Source organism: Protopterus annectens, chromosome 1.part1, assembly GCF_019279795.1.
Source record: "Protopterus annectens isolate FY-2018-M chromosome 1.part1, PAN1.0, whole genome shotgun sequence".
NCBI classification, from domain to species: domain Eukaryota; kingdom Metazoa; phylum Chordata; order Ceratodontiformes; family Protopteridae; genus Protopterus; species Protopterus annectens.
In genome coordinates, this window is record NC_056726.1 from 964,884,154 (window position 1) to 964,909,995 (window position 25,842).

The 25,842-nt window shown below is 42.6% G+C and overlaps 1 protein-coding gene across 5 annotated transcripts in view; it reads right to left on the minus strand.

Annotated features, from left to right (window-relative positions):
* Positions 1-1,200: 1,200 nt before the first annotated feature.
* The window catches only part of GRHL1 (grainyhead like transcription factor 1), a 256,619-nt gene continuing 231,977 nt past the window's right edge, over positions 1,201-25,842 (minus strand). For all 5 annotated transcript variants that reach the window (XM_044079256.1, XM_044079248.1, XM_044079264.1 and 2 more), the window contains 2 exons: positions 21,289-21,353; positions 1,201-1,683 (listed from right to left, as the gene is read on the minus strand). In XM_044079256.1, the coding sequence (XP_043935191.1) occupies positions 1,569-1,683; positions 21,289-21,353 (180 nt within the window). In that variant the 3' untranslated portion in view covers positions 1,201-1,568. The remainder of the gene's footprint in view (positions 1,684-21,288; positions 21,354-25,842) is intronic.

Consider the following 25,842-nt stretch of genomic DNA (forward strand, 5'->3'; position numbering starts at 1 on the left):
TCTGATGCTAGTAATATGTTTATAGTTTCATAGCCAAGTACTAGGCTAGTTGCCCCCATGTGCCATTTTAAGCCTAGCCAATGTCACTTGTTGTGCTCATATTAACCTGCCCCATTGGCCTTACCCATCTAATGGTGGATAATTATCTATTTCCCCTAGGAGAATAACTGGGATCATAATCATATCATAGATAATTTGAGGGGAATCATGCATGGGATAAAGCATTTAGGAGCTGCCTTTGTCCATCAGCAGTACCATTAATTATTACAATTATTACTGCATTATTACAATGTTCCATTGTTTTTTATCTGAATGCTTATTTTCAGTACTGTTTATGGTACAAGTGAGGAATAAGGCTCTCTTTTACCTGCATCTATTTTACATAACCATTATACCTATATGACCCTTTCCCTATCGCACCAAGATTTAATTTCCTTTATGCCTACAAATGTCAGCATTTGGCTGATGTATCAAAGTTTTAAATACACATATCAAGAGACAGTTATAGAAATATCCATATAAATTTAATCCCTTTAGTGTACAACAGCATTTGAATCTTACAAAAATACATGCCAAACATCTTAGTAAAAATATATATTACAAAAATGTTTCTTTAAATCCGTTTCCCCTTTCTCCATAGTGGCATTAAAATTACACTCCATGGCCAATCAATACATTGCCACATGTGTATGACCTTTGCCAAATGAATGTACAAAATTTTACAAGCATTATTTTTAAAAGCATATTTACATTCCCTGAACCTGAATATAACTTGTGACTGAAGGCTGCTAAAATTTCATTTACAAGTAAATACAGAAAAAAATGGAACTGTCCCTCTCCTATAACAAATATACAACACAAAAAAGACAGAAACATTGACATACATATATATTTAAATATTTTTCTTCAATAATATATTGCACTTAATATATACAAAATGGCTTCATTTCATTAAGCTTCAGAGTGTAGCCATATTTAACATTCTTCATACACAGTGCAGCATCACACCTCCAACATGGTGCTGGGGCATCATTGTCAAAGTATAAGACTCTTAAAAAATCACATCTTTTGTACAAAAAAATGACATTACTTTTTCCATGTACCTGTTGTATTACTCCTCTGGTTACACTTGCTGAGTAGCTGTCACAGAAGTTGCATCATAATGACATAAATAAAATTTCACCAGTGCTTTTATTTTTCTTTTGTTTTGTGTTTCTTTATCTTGCAGACGTATTGTTTTGATCTCATACCACCATGCCTGCCTCCATTTGTCTTTGTACCAAACTATCACATGTAGCAATATTGCTAGACAACCAAATGATAAAATAAAACTATTTGCTAGATGGGCATAGGCCAAACATTAGTTATTCTTCTTGTTTTCAGGAAGTTATTTTAATTAGTAAGGCTGTGGGCATCTCTTTCAAGAGTGCACAAATGCCTCTGTATACACCTCAGTATTTCTGTCTGTAAATGTGGAAAACACCTTCTTTGTATAGCCCATCTGTGAACGTGCAGAAAAAGACTATTCCTCCCTTGCTGCTACTGAATCCAGGGTGATACGGAGTGTTTTATATCTCTGTGAGGGTCAGCTTGAATGATCCTCCTGTTTCTTCAATATGCAGCTGAAAAGTATCTTCATTGGAGTAATGCTTTACAATATTATCGTCCATATTCACCAAGATTCTAGGAAAAAAGCATACATATTTACTGTTAAAAAATAGCTTTGTGACCAATTGGGAGAATCACAAATTCTTCATATGTGTTTTCATTTCAAGCCCTGAAAATTCACACAGCCCTGGCTACACTTACATTAGCAAGTCCTAGCACTGGGGGGGGGGGGGGGGGGGCAATATGCAAGTGGACAGAAGTATGCTTTAAACAAACAAAAAAAGTTCAAGGAGAAAGTACACATGGTTCTTTATTTATTTGTTTGTGTCTTTCGGCTTTTCCCGGTTAGGGGTCGCCACATCGGAACTCCGGTCCGCTAATGATTGGCAGTTGATTTTTATGTACCGGCTTGCCAGGCCTGACGCACAACCTTCAACGAAGGTATGCCCATTCACGCATGTCTCCACGCAGAAGACGGTCTAGCTGAGAATCAAACCGGACAGCGTCATACTGTGAGGCGACAACGCTACCGCAGCACCACCACCGGTTCTTCATACTAAAGAAAAAAAAAACAGTTATAGCCAGATATCAATTAGCTGCTTGCGAACTTTTAGGAGCTGAAGAGAAGGATCTAAGACTAGATAGAAAGCTCTGGCTTGGCACTTTGGCGACACCTGGTGGGAGCACTAGGTGTTGTAACTGTGGAATGCAAACCTAGGGAAAATGTGTTGACATTGTGCAGACAGATGGACTAGAGAAGATTCAGCCTGCAAAGATATGCTACTCTCAATGGTAGTAAATAGGGAAGTACAGGTGATGCCAAGGGGGAGAGAAACCTCCACTACCCTGCAAGGTCAGCAAGTTGCCCTCCCTAATCTTTACAAAGCTAATAAATGGTCCAATTTCTTTTGTCCTTCCGTCTGCTGCTTAAGAACATTCATAATGTTTTAGATCCTTTTACCCTTGCTCTGTCAAGTAGGAATGAAAAAAAACTGAGGTTAATGCCCTAATTTAGAGAAATGACTGCCACCACATTGTGTATGAAGGTGGGACTGGTGTGGAATGTTGCCCTGTTCTTGTAAAAGACGAGAAATGCTTGTTTGCAAATGAGGTCCTACAGTTTTTGTATCATTCTTGTGCTAGTAATGGCCACTGAAAAAGGCAGTTTTCCAGGTCAGGTGTTTGAGGAATGCACCAGCAGATGGCTCATAAGTAGGAAAGTTAATGTCTCTATCCTATAACAGAGGTCTGCTGTTGATTTGGCATAGTGGTATGTTGCTCTAACTGTAGAGAGAGTACCTTCTTGGGGACCCTAGATGTACAATTTCCTTAAATAATTACTTTACAGGTAACAGAGCAGGAATCCCTAGGTAGGCAGACTGAAAATGTAGACAACAGTACTTTCATGGAAACTAAGACAATCTTGATTTGTCAAAAACTTACAAATACTTGATGATCAGGATGCTGAAGCCTGGCTATGGCCTAAAGCAGAATTCTTCCCATTTTGTTGGGTATGACAACTTTGTATTTGGTTTCCTATTCTGTCTTAAGCTGGAAAGCATGTCCTTAGAACATGTGTGCCTTAAGCAGATTACAGCTAAATCATTCAAGCTGCCAGTCTTGGGGTCTTACATTTGGGTTGAATAACATCTTACTTTGGGTCAAGAGGTCCACATACTGAAGCAGCAGAACACACCCTGTTCTTATCATAGTCAGTAGGAGGAAGAACCAGTGCCATCTTAGGCCAAAGAGAGCAAGAAATAGCATTTATGACCTGTTAACCTTTACCTCCAAAAAAGAGAAGAGAGCTTGGAGGAAAGGTACAAAGAAACAGACCTGCTGAGTTTACTGGGAAGACATTTGTTGCCTGGGCCCCTGCCATCAGTGCCCTGTGCAAAAGTTGCTGAGGTGTTAGTTTTCTAAAGAAGTAAAAAGGTCTGTTTTTGACACACCTTACCTGTGAATGAAATAAAGGGATTAATCCATGTTCAGCATTCATTCATGAGGCTTTGCCTCTTTTCTGCCAACTGGTCTGAAAAGCATGTTCTTCTTAGAAAAGTCCTGAGGGTCACATTTGACTCCTGTCCTCCATATTCAGCCACCAGAAAAGATATTAATGGGATCCCCCTGTTTGTTGAGACACAATGTCACTGTGGTCTTGTTTGGGCTTTATTAGCTGCCAGATCTGTTTGAAAGGTGTTATAACAAAAATTACTGCCATCACCTCTGATACGGATGAGGTTTTCCTCTGAGTTTTTCCTCCAAGTCCATTGTCTTCTTGGGTAGGACCTTAGGTTGTCTCTAATGGGTCTGTTGTTACAGTCTGGGTGTCCAGGTCCATCTTAAATGGACCCTTGGGTGAAGTTCATCTGTTGTATGCACCATGAAAGTTCTTTCATGATCAAAGGAAGCAAGAGGATAGGGTACTGCAGGGAGAGACTATGCTGATACAACTTGTTTCTTATGTACCATTGCAATGTTATCATGTGCATCATTGTTAGAAAGACCATCAAAATTGAGGAGACCATGTACCACAGTGTTCTGAGAACCCTCCCTCCCCCATTTGGTAGTAACCTGATTTAGTTGTGTTATGTAGGTGAAATTTGAAGACAGTAATTGCAACTGCTTTGAAGAAAGAAATGCACTCTGGCTTGTAGTGTCCAGGGGGAGCTTTCAGGAAAGTACAGTTGTGTACACTTACCATAAATGTAGATGTTCGAGTGTATTCACTGTTGCAGTCATTACACTTGGATTATCCTGCTGGCAGGCTACCCTCAGTCGGCCTGAATTCCAAAGTTTAGGTCTGGCGTCAGTTGCTGTTGCCTCTTCCCTGATGTCAGTGCGCCAGGGGTATAAAAAGATGCAGCTGACACCATTTTCTTCAGTTTTTCTTGCCCCAGATGTCAGGTGCCCCCAAAAGGGTAGGCTAAAAATATGCCAATAAAACATGCATGCACATAAATATATAATACCTTCATCTACAAGCAAATACACCACATAGGTTGTATGGATTAGAGATGTGCAGATAAGTTGCGGCAAATATATGGGGGATGGTGGGCGGGTAACCTGGACTGCAACAGTGAATACAACATCTACATTTATGGTAAGTGTACACAACTGTACTATGTTCTTCGTGTTTCACTGTTGCAGTCATTACACTTGGGTTGAATCCCAAAGCTATGGTTGGGAGGCTGGAGCTAAATAGCATTAGGAGAGGCTATGAGGCCCTGCAGAGCTGCAGTGGCAAAGCCTGCCCTGGATTTAGAGTAGAGTGGTAAATGATAGTGCTTTGTAAAGGTGTGCACTGAACTCCAGGTAGCAGCCTCTAAAATGTCTTTGGTTGGTACTCCCCTGAGAAAGGCTGCTGAAGTGGCTGCTGCTCTGGTTGAATGTGGCCTAATGCCCTTAGGCACTGGCTTGCCATGTTGTGAATAGTAGAAATGAATGCAGTGGCCTATCCACTTTGAAATAGTCTGCTTTGAGATAGCCTTTCCTTGTGATCCTGCAGCATATGCCACTAGTAGTTGCCCTGTCTTTCTGAAAGCTTTGGTTCTCTCCAAGTAGAGGCATAGCTGTCTGTATGTCCAAAGAATGCAGAATTCTCTCCCCCTTATTCTGTGAGTTCAGATAAAAAGTAGGCAGATGAATAGTTTGGTTAAGGTCCACACTGGACACAACCTTAGGCATAAATGTCGAGTTTGTCCTCAGAGAAACCCTGTCTGGATAAAAAATGATGAAAGGTTCCACAGCCATGAATGCCTGTAGCTCTGAAACTCATCTTGCAGAGGTTATTGCTAGGAGCAGAGCTGTTTTCCAAGAGAGAAACTTTATATCAGCTGGCTCAAAAGGAGGCAGGGTGAGTTTTGCCAAAACATAATTGAGGTCCCATGCTGGTATTGGTGATCTCCTTGGAGGCCTTAAGTTTTTGGCTCCTCTGAGGTACTACCTTAACAAGGGATGAGAAAAGACTGGTGGCTCTGTATTGTAATGAGCTGAAATGGCAGAGGCATGAATTTTAATTGATGACAAGGATAGGCCTTTGTCCAGCATCTCAGTTAAGTATTGCAAAATCTGAGGAATATTTGGTACAGCTGTATCAATTCCTTGTGCCTGGTTCCAAGCACAGAATCTCTTCCATTTTCCAGTGTAAGATTTTCTGGTACTAGGCCTTCTCGCCTCCAAAATGACATCCATTACAGCTTTAGTGAGAGGTGCGTTTTGTATCACTACATTATCCGCCATGCTGCCAGATTTAAGGTCTTTAGTTGGCTGTGCAGGATCTGATTGTTTTGTTGGGATAGTAGATGAGGTATTTGAGGCAAGGTCCAAGCCGGGCATTGAGACAAGTTCCTTAGGATTGGATACCAGTGCTGGCGGGGCCAGTCTGGGGCAATCAGTATCATCTTTGGCTTCTCTTGTCTGACCTTTAGGAGTACCTTGGGGAGGAGAGGCATTGGAGGAAAGGCATATACTGCTAAGCTTTTCCAGCTGAAAGATAGGGTGTCCTCTTTCCATGCTTGTCTGTGATAAGTCCTTGTGCAGAATCTTTTTAGTTGGTAGTTGTGATGAGAGGCAAATAGATCTATATCCGGGCATCCCCATTTCCTTGTTATCATGCTGAAGACTTGTGGACCCAATTTCCACTCGTGGGGATCCATGAGGTTTCTGCTTAGTTCGTCTGCCAGAGTATTTATCTTTCCTGGCAGGAATTGTGCCTGCAGATGTACTTGGTAAGTCAATGCTGTGTCCCACAAAGTCATGGCTAGTCTGCAAAGGGGGTAAGAATGAGTGCCTCCCTGCTTGTTTATATACTACATAACTGTTGTGTTGTCTGTCTTTATCAGTAGTTTCCCGGATGAAGTAGGTCCTTGAAGGCTGTCAAGGCATTCTGAACAGCTAGTATCTCTTTTTGATTGATATGTAGATGCATTTGGTTTGTGGACCATGTGCCTTGAATACATCTTCCTGCCATGTGGGCCCCCCAGGCATAATCTGATGCATCCGTTGTTAATGTCTGCCTGGCTGGGGTAAAGTGAATGGTTGCCCCTTGTTCTGGTGACAAGCCTTCGCCCACCAACAAAACTACTGTTGCAGGCAGGGAATGAGGGTAATTATTGTTTCCAGGCTGTGGCAATGTTGAGTCCAAACACTTTTTAGGTACCACTGAAGTTTCCTCATATGCAGTCTCGCATATGGAATTAGTACAATGCAGGATGCCATGAAGCCCAAAGCCTGCAGAATTTTTCTTGCAGATAACTGGGCCTTTATTGCCAACAGGTTGAAAAAGGTAGTCAGTTGCCTTTGTCTGGTGTGAGATAAGCCATCTGGGCAGTTGTATTTAAGCTTGCACCCAGGAATATTATCTCTTGAGACGGTACTAGTTTTGATTTCTTTTCGTTGACTATGTACCCTAGGCCTGTTAGAAATCTCTTTACAAATGCCAGGTGCTGTAGTAGAATGTCCTTTTTCTCTTCTTGAATGAGGCAGTCATCCAAGTAAGGATATATTTGTATTCCTCTTTGTCTGTAGAATGCAATTACTAGTGCCAGGCACTTTGTGAAGACCCTGGGCACAGTAGATAAGCCAAAGGGCAGTGCAGAGAATTGGTAATGCATTGAGCCAGCTTTGAATCTGAGGTATCTTCTGCATGCTTGTCTGATTGAGACATGCAGGTATGCCTCTTTTAGGTCTAAAGTCACAAGCCAAGCCTTCTTTCCCAGCATGGGCAGAAGTTGCTGTAGAGTCAACATTTTGAATTTTGGTATATCCAGAAATGTATTTAGAATAGATAGGTCCAGTATTGGTCTCCAGGTCTTGTCCTTTCTTGGTACCAAGAACAGTCTTGAATAAAATCCTTGTCCCTGCTCTTGCTCTGGTACTTGTTGAATGGCCCTCATGTCCATGAGGGATGAGACTTGCTTTTGTGCCTCTGCCCATTGATGTTTTGGCAGGTCTGGCCAACTGTTTGTACTTGGCAGGGTATGGAAGTGCAACTTGTAGCCCTATGACACTATGTCTAGGACCCATTTGTCCTGGGTTATTATGTGCCAGTTTTGAGAAAAAAGTGATAGTTTTCCACCTAAAGGTGCTGCCAGAAGATAAGTGCTTGGTGCAGGCAGGGGGAAGTCATTGGGATTGTTTCCTGTATGGCTGTGATTTGTCTTCTCCACTTTTGGAGGTAGAAGCACCCCATTGTTTAGACCTGTATGAACCTTGGGGCTGGGATCTGCCTCTTGGGTGTCTGTATCTGCCCCTTTGTGGTCTGTCTGACACTGGAAAGGACCAATTCTTCGTAGACTAGTGTCTGCTAAATCTTGGAGACTGAACCTGTAAGAAATCCTTAACCGTTTGCATAGATTTAGCTTTGTCCTCCATTTTCTTTAACACCTCTTCTGCTTTAACACCAAACAAAGTATCATGCTGTAATGGGGCATCTAATAATTTTGCTTTGACATGATCAGGCAGACTTTGTTCCTTTAACCAAGCATGCTTCCTGATGACAGAACCCGTAACAGTGGCTCTGCAGGAGGCCTCCAAAGAATGAAAACCAAATTGCAAAGTATGCTTTCCAACTTGTTCAGCTGCATGCAATAAATCCTGCATTTCTTTGTTTTCTGCACATTCAGAATTTGTCAATATTTTCTGTTTAAGCAGTGACATAATATAATGCTGATATTTGAGCATATGAAACTGACAATTTAAAGCGCTTATAGCCAAGGTAGCGAAAGTGTAAATCTTTTTCCCCCATCTGTCCAATGCCCTAGACTCCCTGTCAGAGGGGGTAGGGTTTTTTGCAGTGGAAGCCTTGACCCCTTTGGGACCCTGAGAGATAGTTTCTGGGTCAGCAGCGGGGTTTTTGAAAAGGAATTTATAAGAGTCAGGAACCCTGTAGTACCTGTCCGGCTTAACAGGAGCTGGAGGTAAGGACTCTAAAAATACATCATCAATAATGTCTAACACAGGTGGAATAGCTAGGGGCCTGTGTTGTGGTAGTAAAAGAAAGTCTCTGAGCCTTTTCTTAGAGTCTGAAAAATCTTGGCTCTCCCAGTGGAAATGCTCCCTCATGGTATGCAAGGTTTCCCCAAAAGAGTAATCCTCAGGAGGAGACGCTGAAGGGATAGATTCTTCAGCATCAGAATCCTCATAGGGAGGAAGAGAGTATTCCTGATCAGAAGAGGATTCAGATGAAACGGAAACCTGATCTGAAGATTCATATTCTGTCTCTTGCCTAGGCCTTTTATCAGGTGGGGGATGGGAACCCCTGATCAAAGTAATTAAGTCTTCGGCCATTTTGAGCATCTGTTTTTTGGGCATGGAGGCCTGTCCATGAGGTTGTTGTACTTGTTTCTTTGTCTTTAAGGGTGCTTTAGTCTTTGCCTTTGAAGCTGAAGTTGTTTTAATGTATAATTGAGTTGGTTTGAAAACACCCTCAGAAGCCGATGCCTGCTCAGCGGCTCCGGACCCATCTGAGGGAATAATCTCCAAAGGTCCAATACCTTGAGCCTCCAGTGGCCTAGGCAACTCCACGTGGGAGTCGGTAGCGGCCTGCGGGTCTAAAGTAGTGGGTGTCAGGGGCTGCGAAGGTGACTCACTGAGAACCATGAACCGGCGACTAGCTTAGAAGAAGCCTTGTCGGTGGTTTTGGACCTCGGATGCCTGTCCTTTTATTTTTCTTTGCGTTTCTTGTGAATTCCGGTAGTCAGATGGCTATCCAATGACATCGTATAATTAAATCTTTTGCCAAAATAGTGTAATGCAAAATCGTACTGACGCTTAAATCTAGCACAAAAAGTAAAGTTTTGTACCTACCATAAATGTAGATGCTCGAGTGTACACCCTGCTGCAGTCATCACACTTGGGTTATCCTGTCATCAGGCGGTCCCGCAGTCGGCTGGAATTCCAAAGTCTTGGTCCGGCGTCGGTTGCTGTCGCTTCTTCCCTGACGTCAGTGCGCCAGGGGTATAAGTAATGCATCCAACGCCATTTTCTTCAGTTTTTCTTGCCCCAGATGTCAGGTGCCCCCAAAAAGGTGGTCAGTAATTAGTACCAAATTAAATAATTTTTGGACAAACACAAAATCCCTCCAGCTATAAGCAAATACATCAGGAAGGTAATGTAGAGATTTTAGCCAGTTAGATCAGAGGGGATGAAGGGAGGGTAACCTGGACTGCAGCAGGGTGTACACTCGAACATCTACATTTATGGTAGGTACAAAACTGTACTATGTTCATCGTGTTACCCTGCTGCAGTCATCACACTTGGGTAGAATCCCAAAGCTAAGGATGGGTGGAGGAGTTATAGAGGGTTAGAGGAGGCTAGAAGGCCCTGCAGAACTGCAGTGGAAAAGCCAGCTCTAGTCTTAGAGTAAAGTGGTAAGTGATAATGTTTGGTAAAGGTGTGTACTGAACTCCAAGTTGCAGCTTCCAAAATCTCCTTGGTAGGAACCCCCCTGAGGAAGGCTGTAGATGTAGCTGTTGCCCTGGTGGAGTGGGGCCTAATGGTAGCAGGAACTGGTTTTCCATGATGGGTATAGCAAAAATGAATGCAATGTCCTATCCATTTGGAAATGGTTTGTTTTGATATGGCCTTCCCTTGTGAAGCTGTAGCATAGGATACAAAGAGCTGGTCAGATTTTCTGAAAGTCTTAGTTTTATCCAAGTAGTAATGAAGTTGCCTGTGAATGTCCAAGGAATGCAGGATTCTTTCTCCTTTGTTCTGTGGATTTGGGAAGAAGGTGGGTAAGTGGATGGTTTGATTTAAAGCCACACTGGAAACCACCTTAGGCATGAAGGAAGGATTAGTTCGTACAGAAACTCTGTCTTGATGGAAAATGAGGAAAGGTTCCACTGCCATTAGTGCCTGCAGCTCTGAGACTCTTCTACTGAAGTTATTGCTAGCAGCAGGGCAGTCTTCCATGATAGAAACTGTAGATCTGCAGAGAAAGCTGGTTCAAAGGGAGGTAGCGTAAGTTTTTCCAGAACAAAATTGAGGTCCCATGTTGGTGTAGGTGCTCTCCTGGGGGGCCTAAAGTTTTTTGCCCCTCTGAGGAACTGCCTTAGAAGTGGATGCGAAAATAAGGGTGGATCCATGTTGTAGTGGGCTGAAATAGCTGATGCATGGATTTTAATGGAAGAAAAAGAAAGTCCTTTGTGCAACATCTCAGTTAAGTACTGTAGAATCTGAGGCATGTAAGGCTGAAGTGTGTTTTGGCCTTTAGCTTGGTTCCAGGCGCAAAACCTTTTCCATTTATCCGAATAGGCCTTCCTGGTGCTGGGCCTCCTAGCTTCCAGAATAACATTCATAACTGCTTGGGAAAGAGGAGCTTGCTGGATGCTTAGGTGATTTGCCATGCAGCCAGATTCAAGGTTTTGAGCTGGCTGTGAAGAATCTAATTGCTTTGCTGTGTGAGCAAATGGGCAATTTGTGGTAAAATCCAAGGTGGACCCTGGGCCATATTCCTCAATAGTGGGTACCAGTGCTGGCGTGGCCAGTCTGGGGCTATGAGTATCAGTCATGGTTTCTCCTTTCTGACTTTCAGAAGCACCTTTGTGAGGAGAGGCAATGGAGGGAAAGCATATACTGTCAGGTTTTTCCAACTGAATGAGAGTGCGTCCACTTTCCAAGCTTGATGGTGAAGTGTCCTTGTACAAAATTTTGTTAGTTGATAGTTTTGAGGACTGGCAAACAGGTCTATGTCTGGAAGGCCCCATTTTTGAGTTATCATTGCAAATACTTGTGGGTCCAGTTTCCACTCATGGGGGTCCATGATGTTTCTGCTGAGGTCGTCTGCCAATGTGATCTTTTTTCCTGGCAGGAATTGAGCTTGTAACTGAACTTGGTAAGCCAGAGCGGTGTTCCACAAGGTCACTGCTTGCCTGCATAGAGGGTAGGAGTGTGTACCCCCTTGTTTGTTTATGTACCACATTACTGTGGTGTTGTCCGTCCTTATTGTAAGTTGTCCTGGATGTAATAGATTCTTGAAGGCTGTCAGAGCATTCTGTACAGCTAGCATCTCTTTTTGATTGATGTGCAGATTCCTTTGATCTGCAGTCCATACGCCTTGAACGCACTGCCCTGTCATGTGTGCCCCCCAGGCATAGTCCGATGCATCTGTTGTCATAGTTTGCCTTGCAGGGGGCAAGGTGAAAGGCTGACCCTTGTTGAGGTGACATGCCTGTGACCACCATAGAAACTCCTGTTGTAGGCAGGGAATGAGAGATATCATTGTGTCCAAGCTGTGGCTGTGTTGAGACCATACGCTTTTTAGGTACCACTGTAATTTCCTCATATGCAGCTTTGCAAATGGTATTAGTAGTATGCAAGATGCCATGAAGCCCAAGCCCTGCAGAATTTTTCTTGCAGGTAGTTGGGTCTTTGTTGCCATCGTTTTGAAATATAGTCAGTTGTAGTTGTTTGTCTGGCATCAGATAAGCCTTCTGGGCCATTGTATTCAAGCTGGCACCCAGGAATGTCATGTTTTGTGAGGGTACTAGTTTTGATTTCATTTACTGTGTACCCCAGGCAACTTAGAAGATGTTTTACAAAAGCCAGATGTTGTAAAAGGATGTCCTTGCTTTCTGCTTGGATGAGGCAGTCGTCCAGGTATGGGTATATTTGAATTCCTCTTTGTCTGCAGTATGCAATTACTGGTGCCAGGCATTTTGTGAAGACCCTGGGTGCAGTAGATAAGCCAAAGAGCAGTGCAAAGAATTGGTAATAGCTTGAACCTGCAATGAAACAGAGGTATCTTCTGCAACTTTGTCTGATAGGGACATGCAGGTATGCCTCCTTGAGGTCCAACGTTACTAGCCATGCTTTCTTGCCCAACATGGGAATTGAAAGGTCCAGAATTGTCCTTTCTGGGAACTAGGAAGAGTCTTGAGTAAAATCCTTGACCTTGCTCTCGAGTAGGTACCAGTTGAATGGCTCTCATGTCCATGAGAGTTGTAATTTGTTTTTGTGCCTCTGCCCATTGATTTTGTGGCAGGTTTGGCATTCCTCTTTTCATTGGCAAGGTGTGAAAATGGAATCTGTATCCTCGTGAAATTATGTCTAGGACCCATTTGTCCTTTGTGACAATGTGCCAGCTGTCTGAAAAAAGTGTGAGTTTTCCTCCCAAGGGGGCTGCCAAGAGAGTGTTGCTTGGCCAGATGAGGTGCAAGTCATTGAGTTTGCCTTCTGGTAGTTTGGGACCTGCCTTCTCCTCCCTTCTCTGTTGCAGTGCCCCATTGTCGAGGTTTGTACTGGGCTTGTGGTTGCCCTCTGCCTCTTGGATGTCTGTATTTACCCCTCTGTGGTCTGTCAGTAGCTAGAAAGGACCAATTTTTTATTGGCCAATTTCTGCTGAAGCAAGGGGGCTGTACCTGTAGAAAATCTTTGACTGTCTGCATAGATTTTGCCTTATCCTCCATTTTCTTTGAGACTTCTTCTGCTTTAACTCCTGCTGTAAGGGAGCATCTAGAAGCTTTGCTTTAACATGATCAGGCAGAGTTTGTTCCTTTAACCAAGCATGCCTACGTATAACAGACGCAGTAACAGCTGCTCTGCAGGAAGCCTCCAATGAATCAAAACCACATTGTAAAGCATGTTTGCCCACCTGTTCAGTTGCATGTAACAGATCCTGCATTTCTTTCAATTCAGACTGTTGTGGGAGTGCGCTAATTTTTTGTTTTAACTGAGACATTAGAAATTGCTGATATTTTAGCATGTGAAATTGGCAATTTAGTGCCCTCATAGCTAGAGTGGCTGAGGTGTAAACCTTTTTCCCCCACCTGTCTAGTGCTCTGGAGTCCCTTTCAGAGGGTACAGGATTTTTTGCCATAGAAGCCTTAGCCCCTTTGGGACCCTGGGAGATAGTCTCTGGATCAGCAACAGGGCTTTTATACAGGAATTTGTGGGAATCAGGCACTCTATAGTATCTGTCAGGTTTGGCTGGAGCAGGAGTCAGAGAATCTGGGTTCAAACTGGATTCTAAGTAAACATCATCCACTATGTCTAAAACTGGGGGGATGGCAAGTGGTCTGTGTTGGGGGAGTAAAAGAAACTCTCTGAGCCTTTTCTTTGAGTCAGAGTAGTCCTGACCTTCCCAGTGAAAATGTTCCCTCATAGTGTGTAAAGTTTCCCCAAAGGAGTAGTCTTCAGGAGGAGAAGCTGAGGGAATAGAATCCTCAGCATCAGAATCTTCATAAGGGGAGAAGGAGTAATCTTGGTCCTCAGAGGACCCTGAGGAAATAGACACTTGTTCAGAGGAGGCATAATCTTCCTCTTGTCTAGGTCTTTTGTCGGGTGGGGGCTGGGAACCCCTGATTAAAGAGATCAAATCTTCAGCCATTTTGAGCATCTGTTTCTTAGGCATGGGGCCTTGAACTGGAGACTGAAGTGCAGTCTTTTTAGGTTTAATAGGAGTCTTAGTCTTAGGATACGTTTTTATGGTGAGTGTCGTAAGTCTGAAGACGCCTTCAGAAACCGAAGGTGTTTCTGCAGCACCGACATCTTTATCAGCAGTGTCGTCGGTAGGGGCTAAACAAAATGGCTGCGTCGGCCTAGTACTCTCCGCCAAAAGCTCCAAAGCGGTCTCGGGTTCCAGATCTGCGGTAGTCAGGGGCTGCGTCGGAGCCTCACTGAAGACCGGTGAACCGGAGACCGGACCAGCCGAGGCCTCGGAGTCTGGCTTGGGTCTAGGCTGCCTGTCCTTGTCCTTGCATTTTTTTGTGCATGCCGGTAGCCGGTTGCTCCGATGGCATAGTGTAGTTAAATTTTCTACCGAAGTAGTGCTGTGCGAAATCAAAGCGCCTTTTTATAGTACGCTTATTAAACCTAACACAAAAACGACAACCAGTGACGTTGTGGTCTGGGCCTAGGCAAGGTATGCAGTAAGAATGAAAATCCTTATGAGGTATTTGCTTCCCACAAGAAATACAATTGTTAACTTTTTCTGACATCGGTCTGAGGCAAGAAAAGTTTCCCCAACAGGGTACTTAGCTTTACTGAACACTTCGGATCTGAAATTCGACTTCAAAAATCTCAGGAGTCGGCCGACAGGCACTTGCGAACTGCTTCTGCTTCGGGCACCACACGGCAAGAAAGACTGAAGAAAATGGCGTCGGATGCATTACTTATACCCCTGGCACACTGACGTCAGGGAAGAAGCGACAGCAACCGACGCCGGACCAAGACTTTGGAATTCCGGCCAACTGCGGGACTGCCTGATGACAGGATAACCTAAGTGTGATGACTGCAGCAGGGTAACACGATGAACATCTGACAACTAGCAAAGTCGTGGTCAGGGCCTAGGCAAGGAATTCAGTAAGAATGAAAGTCCTTATGAGGTATTTGCTTCCCACAAGAAATACAATTATTAGCTTTTTCTGACATCGGTCTGGAGCAAGAAAAAAGTTTCCCCAATGGGGTACTTAGCTTTTAATGAAGACTTCAGATCTGAAATTCTAACATGAAAATCTCAGGAGTTGGCCGACCGGCACTTGCGAACTGCTTATGCTTCGGGCACCACCCGGCAAGAAAGACTGAAGAAAATGGCGTCGGCTTTATCTTTTATACCCCTGGTGCACTGATGTCAGGGAAGAGGAGACAGCAACCGACGCTGGACCTAGACTTTAGAATTCAGGCCGACTGAGGGTAGCCTGCCAGCAGGATAACCCAATGACTGCAACAGTGAAACACGAAGAACATCAGGACTTACATGGAACATATTAGATAAGATTTTGGTTCAGAAAGCAACCTATACTTTGGAAGCAGGGCAGGGTAACTACAAAGCTGACTGTGTCTTCTCTAGAATCAGAGCCTGAACAGCATCCAGGCAAGGCCTTAGTTCTGCAATATGCAATTACTGAACCAAGACACTTTGTAAACAACATTGGTGCAGTATATAAACCAAAGGGCAAATAATTACATTTGATACAGGCTTCCTCTTGCTTTGAATTTCAGGAACTACCTGCCCTTGCTATAGGTGCATGGAGAACAGAGACATTTCAGATCTAGGGTAACCATAAAGGCATGAAGAGTTATTTTTAATTTTGGGACTTTCAGAAACATATTAAGCCTTCACAAGTTTAAGACTGAATTCCATGGAACATATTTTCTTGGGCCTAAAGACAGTCGTGAGTAAAATCCTGTAACATCTTCCTGCTTTTGCAGTCTCTGTCTAACCCCTAGGTTCAGAAGATCAAGCAATATGAGTTTGATTAAATGTCTTTGTTGTTTGGGTACTTACTGCAGCCTGTATCCTTGCTCAAGGTTCAGGACTAAGTATCCAGAGTTATGTTCTCCCACTCTTATTTACAAACTGTCCCAGACGACATTCTGTTTTTTCATGGAAACAAGCAGATGAGGTGGATTTGGGAAGGGAATGCATTAGGATGAGGTCTGAGAAGTAGAGGGAGAGAAGAGCTCTACAGAGTCATTGCAGTTTCCTTGTGAGTTTTTGGCTCTCAGGGCCCACAGGCTTTCCCTTTTGGTAAGCTTGTCATTTTCTCTCGAATTGGCATGTCTTCTCATTTGATTTGCTTGCCTTTTTCTTGCCTATGATAGAAGGCGACTCTTACTGTAGTCTATACTGTATTTGGCATGGGGAGTAAAACGGCTATTTCACATGTACTGACTTCCCCTTTTCCTCTGGCTCCTTAAATACCTGTTCAGTGGGGGACCCAAAAAGCAGTTCCTTCTCTAATAGGGTATTGAGAAGCTATGCTTTTAAATGAGCTGGCAGCAAATGGGTCCTCTGCCAGGCATGTCTCCTAATAACTGACTCTGTTGCTGACACCATACATGATATATTCCTTATATCATAGACACACGACAGATTGTTTGTTACTCTTTATCTTTCAGGATCTTGTTCTCTATCCCCTCAGCCTTGTCCATCAGCTGGGACAGAGGGTCCAATTGGAATTCTAAAACATGGGTTTGACAATTTGCAGCCTGAAGGACAGGTTGGCAAAGACGTAGCGTTTCTCTGGAAAGTGATCCAGTGCTTTGATTTTCCTGTCATTAAGAAGGTGATTTTTGACTGGAATTTGACAGACCACTTGCTAGACTCTATGGACACCATAGCATGATCATCCACTGCATTCTTGTACAGGTAGTTCCAGGAGCACGCAACCCTGTAAAAATAGTCACATTTCCTGGTTGCAATGGAGTTGAGCGTCTAGCTTCAAAGATTGATTTAAGAATGCATTCTCTGAGGTTTAATCATTCAGGGAATAACTAAGAGTTTTAGCTCTAGAAAACTCAGAAGTTTTCTATATATTTTTGAGACATAAGAGTAATCCTTGAACTCCTATTAGAAATAAAGATCCTTAATTATATTGTTTGACTCTCCATGGAGGCAGAGGAGAGGATATCCTCAGTGTCTGATTCATAGGAAAGAAAGGTGGATATCCATCTAGACAGGCCTGTCTGCCTTGAAGTCAGAGTAGTCAGAGTCTTTGAAGAGATGTTTCATTTTTCCTTTTCAAGGTAGGGACACCTAACATTAACAGTTGCTCTGGTAATGGATGCAGGTTCTTGAGAAAGAGTACAAATTCTGAGCCATTTTTGTGAGGGTCCACCCAATTCAAGCTGAGGAAAGGTGGCAGATGTTTGACATTTGGATGCCATTTGCCCTGTCTTTTACAATTATGTCAATCTTTAAGGTCTCTGTACATGGTCAGGCATTAATGACTTTTATTTTTGAGCTTTGCATGCATCTGCATGCCAGAACTGAGAGAATTCTGCCCTTTCCCTCAAGTAACAAATACAGATGTCTGAACCAAATGCCCATGAAGAGGCAGACAGCCTGAATGACCACTGCAAGATTTTGACTCTGGAGGATGACCCACCATCCCAGTGTGTGACAGTCTCCTGAAGGACACTGTCAGAGCTCTCAGTCCAAGTAGAGCCTAGGGTGACTTGTGGATTCAACTAATACGATGTTGGCCTCCTGGGTTCCTTCCCTTTGGCACATTTCTTGTTTAAGTTATGTGGAGCATCCATGATGACTTCTGGTTTAGAAAATCCTGGAGCGATTTGGTTCTCAGTTTACTGGTCTTCTAGTTGAACCTAGTATAACTCAGTCAGGACGTGATATTGTACTCCATCCAAAGGACAAGTCTTTATGTAGGCTTTTCTTCCAATACATAATGCAGTTATTAACTTCTGAAGCTGGCATCTATAGTACTGAAGTGTCCTTAGCTTACAAACAAGCACAAAAATATAATAAGATTTTTTTATTATAAGATTTTTTTCCCCCAGTGGGGTACTTTTTCGTTCTCAGGAAGCCAATCTGAATCATTAAACTGATGATACTTAATACTCACACTGATATTTAATCTTTTTTTATGCTACAGCAAAAAAGAACTGAAGTGAAAGGATGGACTTTCTGTTGTACCACGAGCATGCTGACATCCAGGTGAGAGGGCATCCTTCCATCTTGTAGGAAGAAGGATGAAAGGTTCTGAAAGATGGGCCAGACATACAAGCCTTCTGGGACAGAAGTCCCAAGTGCTACTGCTACTGTAATAGTGAACAATAGGATGAGCAGCATTAATTCTCAAGGGCATGATACACTATCAGCTACAACAGTGTTCAAAGGGAAGTCCTTATATGCACCTACTCCTTGTGGTCACATGATATAACCAACAGTATGGCAAAAAAACTAGCATGAGATTTTGCAAATAGCCAAATGTTCAGGCAAAAATCAGAGGAATAGCTAATCATGTTTTTTCTGTATGTGACATGCTTGATGTTAAATTAAAAGGAAGGAAAATTCCTTTTTGGAAAGAAAAACTTGACATTTTGGGTGGAGTTGCTCTTATCTAAAGGCTGCACAAAAGGTCACTAATGTAACAGTTAACAGTCCATGTTGAAGAAGATGTGTTACTGTGGCGTAATGCACAACTGCCTATATAACTTATTTTTGCAGAGGAACTGAAGGGAATGGTATGCATCTCTAAAGACAATACACAGATCTGCATAGGTTAAGTATACAGAGGTGAGACGACAGGATAATAACAGACTGTCCAGGTTTAGAGGAATGGTCAGCTGACATTCAGCACAAACAGTGTATGAAAATGCAGCAATATAACAGAAAGTCAGAGGAAGGCATATACAGATGCAGGCAGTAATGGAAAGGGACCATAGCGAATGCGGGAAGTAAAGCAAAAAAGGTTTAATTTAAAGTACCTCAGAGACTGACTCTAGAGGACAGGACTTCCTACTTATCACTAAGAAAGCATGTAAGCCTTATTAGGATGCATATCTGGAATCACTCTTACTAACAATGTGCTGCACATTCATTTATACAGATTGTAATGGTACTGGAATTCAGGTACACAAATATTAAAGACACTAATACCAATCCCAGTTACTCATATTACACTGTTTCGAAAATATTGTGGTTCAAGGACATTGGTACAGAAGACAATGACACCATCCCCAACTATACAACCGTTGCCTATTTGTAAAATTAATATGAAAACAAATTATATTAAGCAATAGGCTATTACTAAAGATCCCATTGTTCTTTTTCCTAGGTTCAAAGGTAAATGGGGAGTAGTACTGCATATCAATTATATATGTATGTCTGTACCATCTGGGTACTCCCCTGTGAGCAAGTAATAATAAATAAGTGGCAGTAGCTCTGACTGCTCTATAGATCTAACTATCTGTATATCTATCTATCTATCTATCTATCTATCTATCTATCTATCTGTCTATCGTTCCACTTTCAACTTTGCTGACCCTCTGAATCTACCATCTGTCATGTCCCTGTGCCACTCTTCCATTTTCAAAGGAGGGTGCTGAAGAGAAAAGAGATATCCTAGTATGGCACTTTCCTGACTGCAGTGAATACCTTCCCCCCCTTGGGGATACCATTAACTCCTGACACCCAAGTCAAACTAGTCCGTCTGGATGTCCTACTGGGCCTATAGCCATTACTGTGGACAATCTGCTGTTATTTTGCCTCACTTTGTTTACCTGACCAACAGTACTCAAGTCTCCAAAAGGAGTTGTAGCCAGACATGAGACAACCTCATACCCTCCTCCCAAGAGAGCTGGTTAGAGCCATTCAGTCCTCCAGCCTCCACACCTTCTGTTCCCCAGTTCACTACTAGTATGTCTGCTGCCAGTAGTACAGTCAAGAACTCTCTCCCTCTGATAACAGGTTGGTGACCTTCATATACTTATTAATATTATGGGACTATGTATGCCGAGGGCAGATGCATAGCACAAACCCTCCCCCTTTGTTAGTAGGCTGGTGACCTGCACATACTTAATATTATGGGACTACATATGCCTGGGGCAGATGCATAGCGCAACCCCCACCACCACCACCACCACCACCACCATCACCTTTGTTAACAGGCTGGTAATCTGTATATACTTATTAATATTATGGGACTATGTGCTCTTTGAGAAAATGCTTAACATTAGAAAGGTAATATCAGGCAGCCCACACCCTTCAAGTTCCTCATAACAAGTGCGTCTATGTTTATTTTATTAGGCCAGCAATCTGTTATAGCTAACAGGAAAGCAAGGAAAGATGATTAATTTTAAACATTTAAAAACTGCCACAGTTCTGCATATTTACATTTTTTTGAGTGGAATCAATTCAGTTTCTTTATTGGACCAGTCCTTAATGAGAGAACAGGATTTTTAAACACTGGTGCCATAGTAAGTTATAAATATACAACTTTTCTTTTTTTGTACTTGCATTAATTTATGGGTTTATATTACAGGTTTCAGAAACACTTTACAAGATCTTGTAGTCAATAATTTGCCACATAATTATGCGTATGCTCTAAGGAACGGGATGTTACACAACAAAAGGTTACACGGACACCAGTACAGAGGAACATGTTGACTGCTGGGTCTTATTGCATAAAATGCTTTGCTATGAGCCCAGCCTCTTGGACAACAGTCAGTAATTGCCATAAGCTCAGAATCATACAGCTCTGCTTGTACGTGTCATTACACAAGCACCACACAGATATTTATAACCCTGCCTAGCAGTGGCAGCATTACATTAAGCAACAAGCTGCAGAAGTCACAATGAATGACTCAGTTTGAACATGCCAGATGGCATGCCCCACCCACAGCTATGAGCAGCTGATAAGCAACGCTTTACTTGACTAGTCTGTTAAATGGATAAGGAAGATGACGTTCTCATCTTGTAAAACGCTTTCTTCTCACATCTATGACTTCATTTTTTAACTAGTTAGGTGCTGTAAAACGGTTCTGGAGAGGCAAATCCAACTTGAGGTAATGACTCTGTACACAAGCTACCATTTCATCTTTCTGTACTTCATTTCTCATAAAGGTAGAAAGATTACGTAGCATTTGTTATGTAAAGTGAGACTAAATCTTTGTATGAATACAGCTTAAAATACCTGTAACTCACCATACTAGAAGTGTCAGGCTTACCAACAGTGTCTACAGGACAGAGGCCGACAGAGCAGTGACTGAGTTATGCTACAACCCCCACTTAGTCTGTGTTGGTCAGTACATCCAGCATTACTGATCCAATCACTACTTATGGCAATCATTGCTCTATCTGACCATTTTTTTTTAACATGCAACATCTCTACTCATCTTTACTCAAATATTGATTACTCAAGATGCATAAATGTTTTCCATCCCACTTTTTACATAAAAAAATACCACTTTCCATCCTTGATCAGTACTCACCCTTTTTTGCATTTCTTGTAAATCTTTCCGATTTTCTCAAATGGTATTTCATACTTTTCTGAAACCTGTAATATAAAACCATAAATGCTGAATCTGTAACAACTCGAACGGTTGTTGAACTACAAAACATCCATTATACTTCACAATATGGTCGCAAGGAATGACAATCTTTAAAATGATGTTCTGTAAACACAAATAAGATAAATTTTATGTTTCACAATCACATAAATTTATAGAATAAAGTTTCCTGGTGTGGAATCACTCCAATATCTACCAAGCAATCCACCAAAGGATGCTTGGACCCCTAGACTAGCACAGGGGCAACAAATTAATAGCATATAAACTGCCTTTGAGGATGGCGAATGGGACAGACTGGCATTAAAAGGAAAACAATCTTGATATAAAAACAGTGGTATTAAAATACCCACTTTTTGTGTAGAGTAGCATCATAGTTGTTTCTATGCCTCTTTACAAAGTCATTTAGTAACCCAAGATTTTGGTCACTTTTCTTTTAAATACACTTGAACTTCTTAACAGACCCAGCAACGTCAAATAAACAAACCACCCTCCCCCTCCAGAAAGCCTTGACACTGGTTTCAACTTAGCTCAGTGAATTTTGCTTGGATTCCAAAGTCATGAACAAACAAAGCAGACTGGGTGGGGAGAAAGTGCAGAACTGAAAACTCAAACTTGAGAAAGAAAGGAAAAAAAAAAACAAAGTATTTCAAAACAAATGCTCACAAGCCGATGCTTTAAAGCAGCCTCACCCTGATGCTGACATCTACAGACACTGTGGACATCTTGCGTGTGCTTATGTTGAAGCATTTCGCAATAACTGCCCATGAAAATCAATATGTAACACTGGATATGTGTGTCAGCCAGCATGCAGCCACGTCTACTAATCAGCCAATTTTTAGAACAGAAACAGTGTAAGACAACACTTGTTTCTAAAATCGAAATGGATTGCTGAGTTCAGCTTTCTTTCTTATCACTTCCAGTGAACTCTTCTAAGAGGTTATACACATCCCCTAGATGAATCCTATTTATGCAGCTGATTGCAGTGTGTAAAGAGACAATGTTACAGTTTTAAATCAAATATATGCTTGTCAGGACTTTCTCCCACTAAGAATACAAACTGCCTGTGGAAAGTAAAGAGACTTTCAACACTAAGTTTTAAAAAAGGGGAAAGAAAGGTAGAACTTTGGGTATTCAGATTTGGCACAGCAGATACCTTCTTACAGAAGGCTTACACAGCAAGCATGTCCAAGTTTGTGATGCAGAACACTGGAAGATTTTGCAAATGGCACAGTTGGTTTTGCTGTTTTTGTTGTCAACCACATGTTGGTTTACTTAAGACATGCTGTTAAACGTCATCTCAAGAAGATGGCAAGTGCTACAATTATACTATTCTATACCAAGTTGCCGGGGGTGTAATGTGGACTGATATTACACAGAGAGGGCCTCCTAGCACCTAGAATGATCAATATATAACCAGCAGCCAACTTAGAAGAGAAATGTTGGGCTTTGAAAATATATACAACCTTCTAAACAGATTTGTGGAAATGGGTTTTGAAATATAGCTCTACCGACATATGGCTGCTAACAGGGGGTGTTGCTATGTAAATAAATAGATTCATAGGTGTGTACTAGGCTAATAGCCCTGGAGCCTTTACAAGCCTAGCCCATAAAATTACCCTGACATCATGCCACACGACCTTAGTTCCCAGTGCCTCTGTCGAGTAGAGCCACTGGAGTTATCCCCGGGGTGAAATTTTCTATTTCCCATCCACTCATCAAAATTTCTCTTGAAGAGGGCCAGTGAGGTGCTCTGTTTGATATGTATGGGAAGTCTATTCCATAGCATGGGCAGTCTCTGGGTTATGAACCTGTCCCACCAGCTTGTTCTGTTGATTGTGGTAATGAGGTTAAGGTTTCTGGGAGCATGTGGTGCGGAGGGATTGGGATTTCTTTAGATGTAGCATTTCTAACAGAGCTGGGTCAGGCATGGATTTGTAAGTCAAGCAGAGATCGACTCTAACTCGGTCATATGAGACAGAGAATAGTTGGAGTTTTTTGAGTCTGTCCATATAGGACAAGTGTTTAAGGCCTAAGATCCTCATTGTGAGGTACTTTTGTGGCCTATCCAGTTGTTGCAACTGTCTAGTAAGGTACATGCCAAATTGGGCACTGTATTCGATGACTGGCCTAATAAGGGAAGAGTAGAGGGAGGCAATGACCTCTTTCTTCCTGGATGCAAAACCCTTAGTAATGAGATGACACACAGAAGGACTTTCTGACCACAGTGGCAATGTGGTGGTCAGAAAAGGGGTTGCTGTCACCCTGTGTTCCCAGATCTCTTATAATCCTTCTGTGTTCAGTGGACTACCATCGATGTGGTAATTCATGGGAACCAGGCTTTTCCCAAAGGGGATGATGACACATTTTTTGGCATTGAGCTTAAGGCCATGGTTCTGACACCAGTCGTTGGTCTCAGTGAGGCCTTTCTGTAGGATTTCAACATCACTTGAGGAGTTAATAATAGCTCCCAACATGCAATCGTCTGTGAACTTTGTCAGCCAGAGTCCCTCGTGTTGGCCTGGACTTTAGAGAAGTAAAAAGCAAACAGGAGAGGATCCAGGACCGAACCCTGTTGGACTCCACTCGTGACAGGTCGGCAGTCTAACTTGGAGTCAGCTACTTTCACACTGTGAGTGTGAGTCAGTTTGCAACCTACCTAGTGACAAAGGAGTTGATGCCTAGCTTAGTGAGTTTTTCTATGATTCCTGAGTGGGGAATGGTATCAAAGGCCTTGGCCAGATCAAGGTATGCTGTATGAACCACCTTGCCTTCATCCACAGCTCTGGTGACAGACTCGAAGAAGTCTACCAGGTTGAGCAGGCATGATCTACCCTTCACAAAACCAAACTGTGTAGGATCCAGAGTTTGGAGATTCCCTATATCCTTGTTTATTAGGTCCATGATGATGCATTCCATAGCTTTGCATATCAGACTCATCAGGCTAATAGGGCGATAGTTCCCAGGGTCTGTAGTCGCTCCTCCTTTTTGGAGAGGGATGACTGTAGCAGTGCACCCTTCGGTAGGGACAAAGCCTGAGGTGAGGCTGTGATTGAACAGGGCACACAGGTGAGGTGCCAGTTCACTCTGTAGTTCATATAGACACAGCCAGGGATATTGTCAAGTCACATAGAAGCTGTATTCTTGGCCTTAGACAGTGCTGTTTTAACCTGCGCAGCAGTAATACTGGGTGCCTGGCAATCTACTGGTATTGTGATTGGTCCTTTGTTGGGGGAGAGAGGGGTAAAGTTGGCACTGAATCTGTCGGACAGTATATTGGCAATATCTCTTGGCTCAATATAGGAGGTATCATTGTGGAATAGCTCAGAGCAAATCTGGGTATTGCCGTGGAGATTCTTTATATAACTATAGAAGGCCTTGTGATTATCTTTACTATCTGCTGCAATTCTGTTTTCATAGCTGGCTTTAGAGGATTTGATGAAGGATCTCAACTTTTTGTTGAGGCTGATAAGGGAGTTTTTTCCAATCTTGGGACTTTACCTTATTCCACACCAGTTTCCTCCTTCTGTTATAGAGTTTGTTTATGGCAGAGGACCACCAGATTGGCTTTCTTTTTTTGGAGGAGAGCGTCTTGGTTCTATTGGGTATGGCAAGATCCATTCATTTGTGTACGTGTTCGTACAGTGCATTGGTGTAGGATTCGGCGGTCATGCAACTATTCTCCATTTGCATGGGTGCCATGAAGTTAGCCACCTCTGTTTTTAGGAGCCCAAAGTTAGCTTTGGAGAAGTTTTTCATGGTGGTTACCTTTGGGGGGGGGGGGGGGGATTTCCAAGGCGATTAGTTTGTGGTCGGATCTAACCAGGGAGGAGTTGACTGCTGGTGTAGAGCAATGGTCACCCATGTTAGTAATGACCAGGTCAAGGATATTGCTACCTCTAGTGGGGGTAAGAACGAGCTGGCCCAGGGCATTGGAATTAATGAATTCCAAGAAACATTGGGCAATTGCATTGGCACATTAGTAGTTTTCCCAGTTAATAGAGGGGTAGTTGAAGTCACCCAGTATAAGAGTTTAGGATGGACCCTACTATTTTCTAGGGTGCTTAGGAATGTGGAGTGGGAGTCTTTGGACATGGTTGGGGACCTATGGCAGGCGACGACCCAAATCACTGTCTTACCCAATGTTAGATGCACTTGAAGTATCTCTGATAAGTTACGGTGGGCTACCAGGCTGGAGGTGTGCCCATCCTTTATGAATATGGAAACACCATCACCTTTGGTGCTTCGGTCCAAGTTCTGGGGCCGAAAGGTGTGCAGTGAGTTACAGCCTGGTAGTGCAGGGGTGCTTTCTGCTGCCTTGAACCAGGTATCCGTTACAGCACAAATGTCGATGTTCACTATTCACATTTTAAGGAGTACTTCGAGTGAGTGCATTTTTAGATTTAGACCTCTAGCATTGAGCAGCATTACACTCAGATTGCATTTGTTTGTAAATAAATTAAACAAATAAAAGCTAAG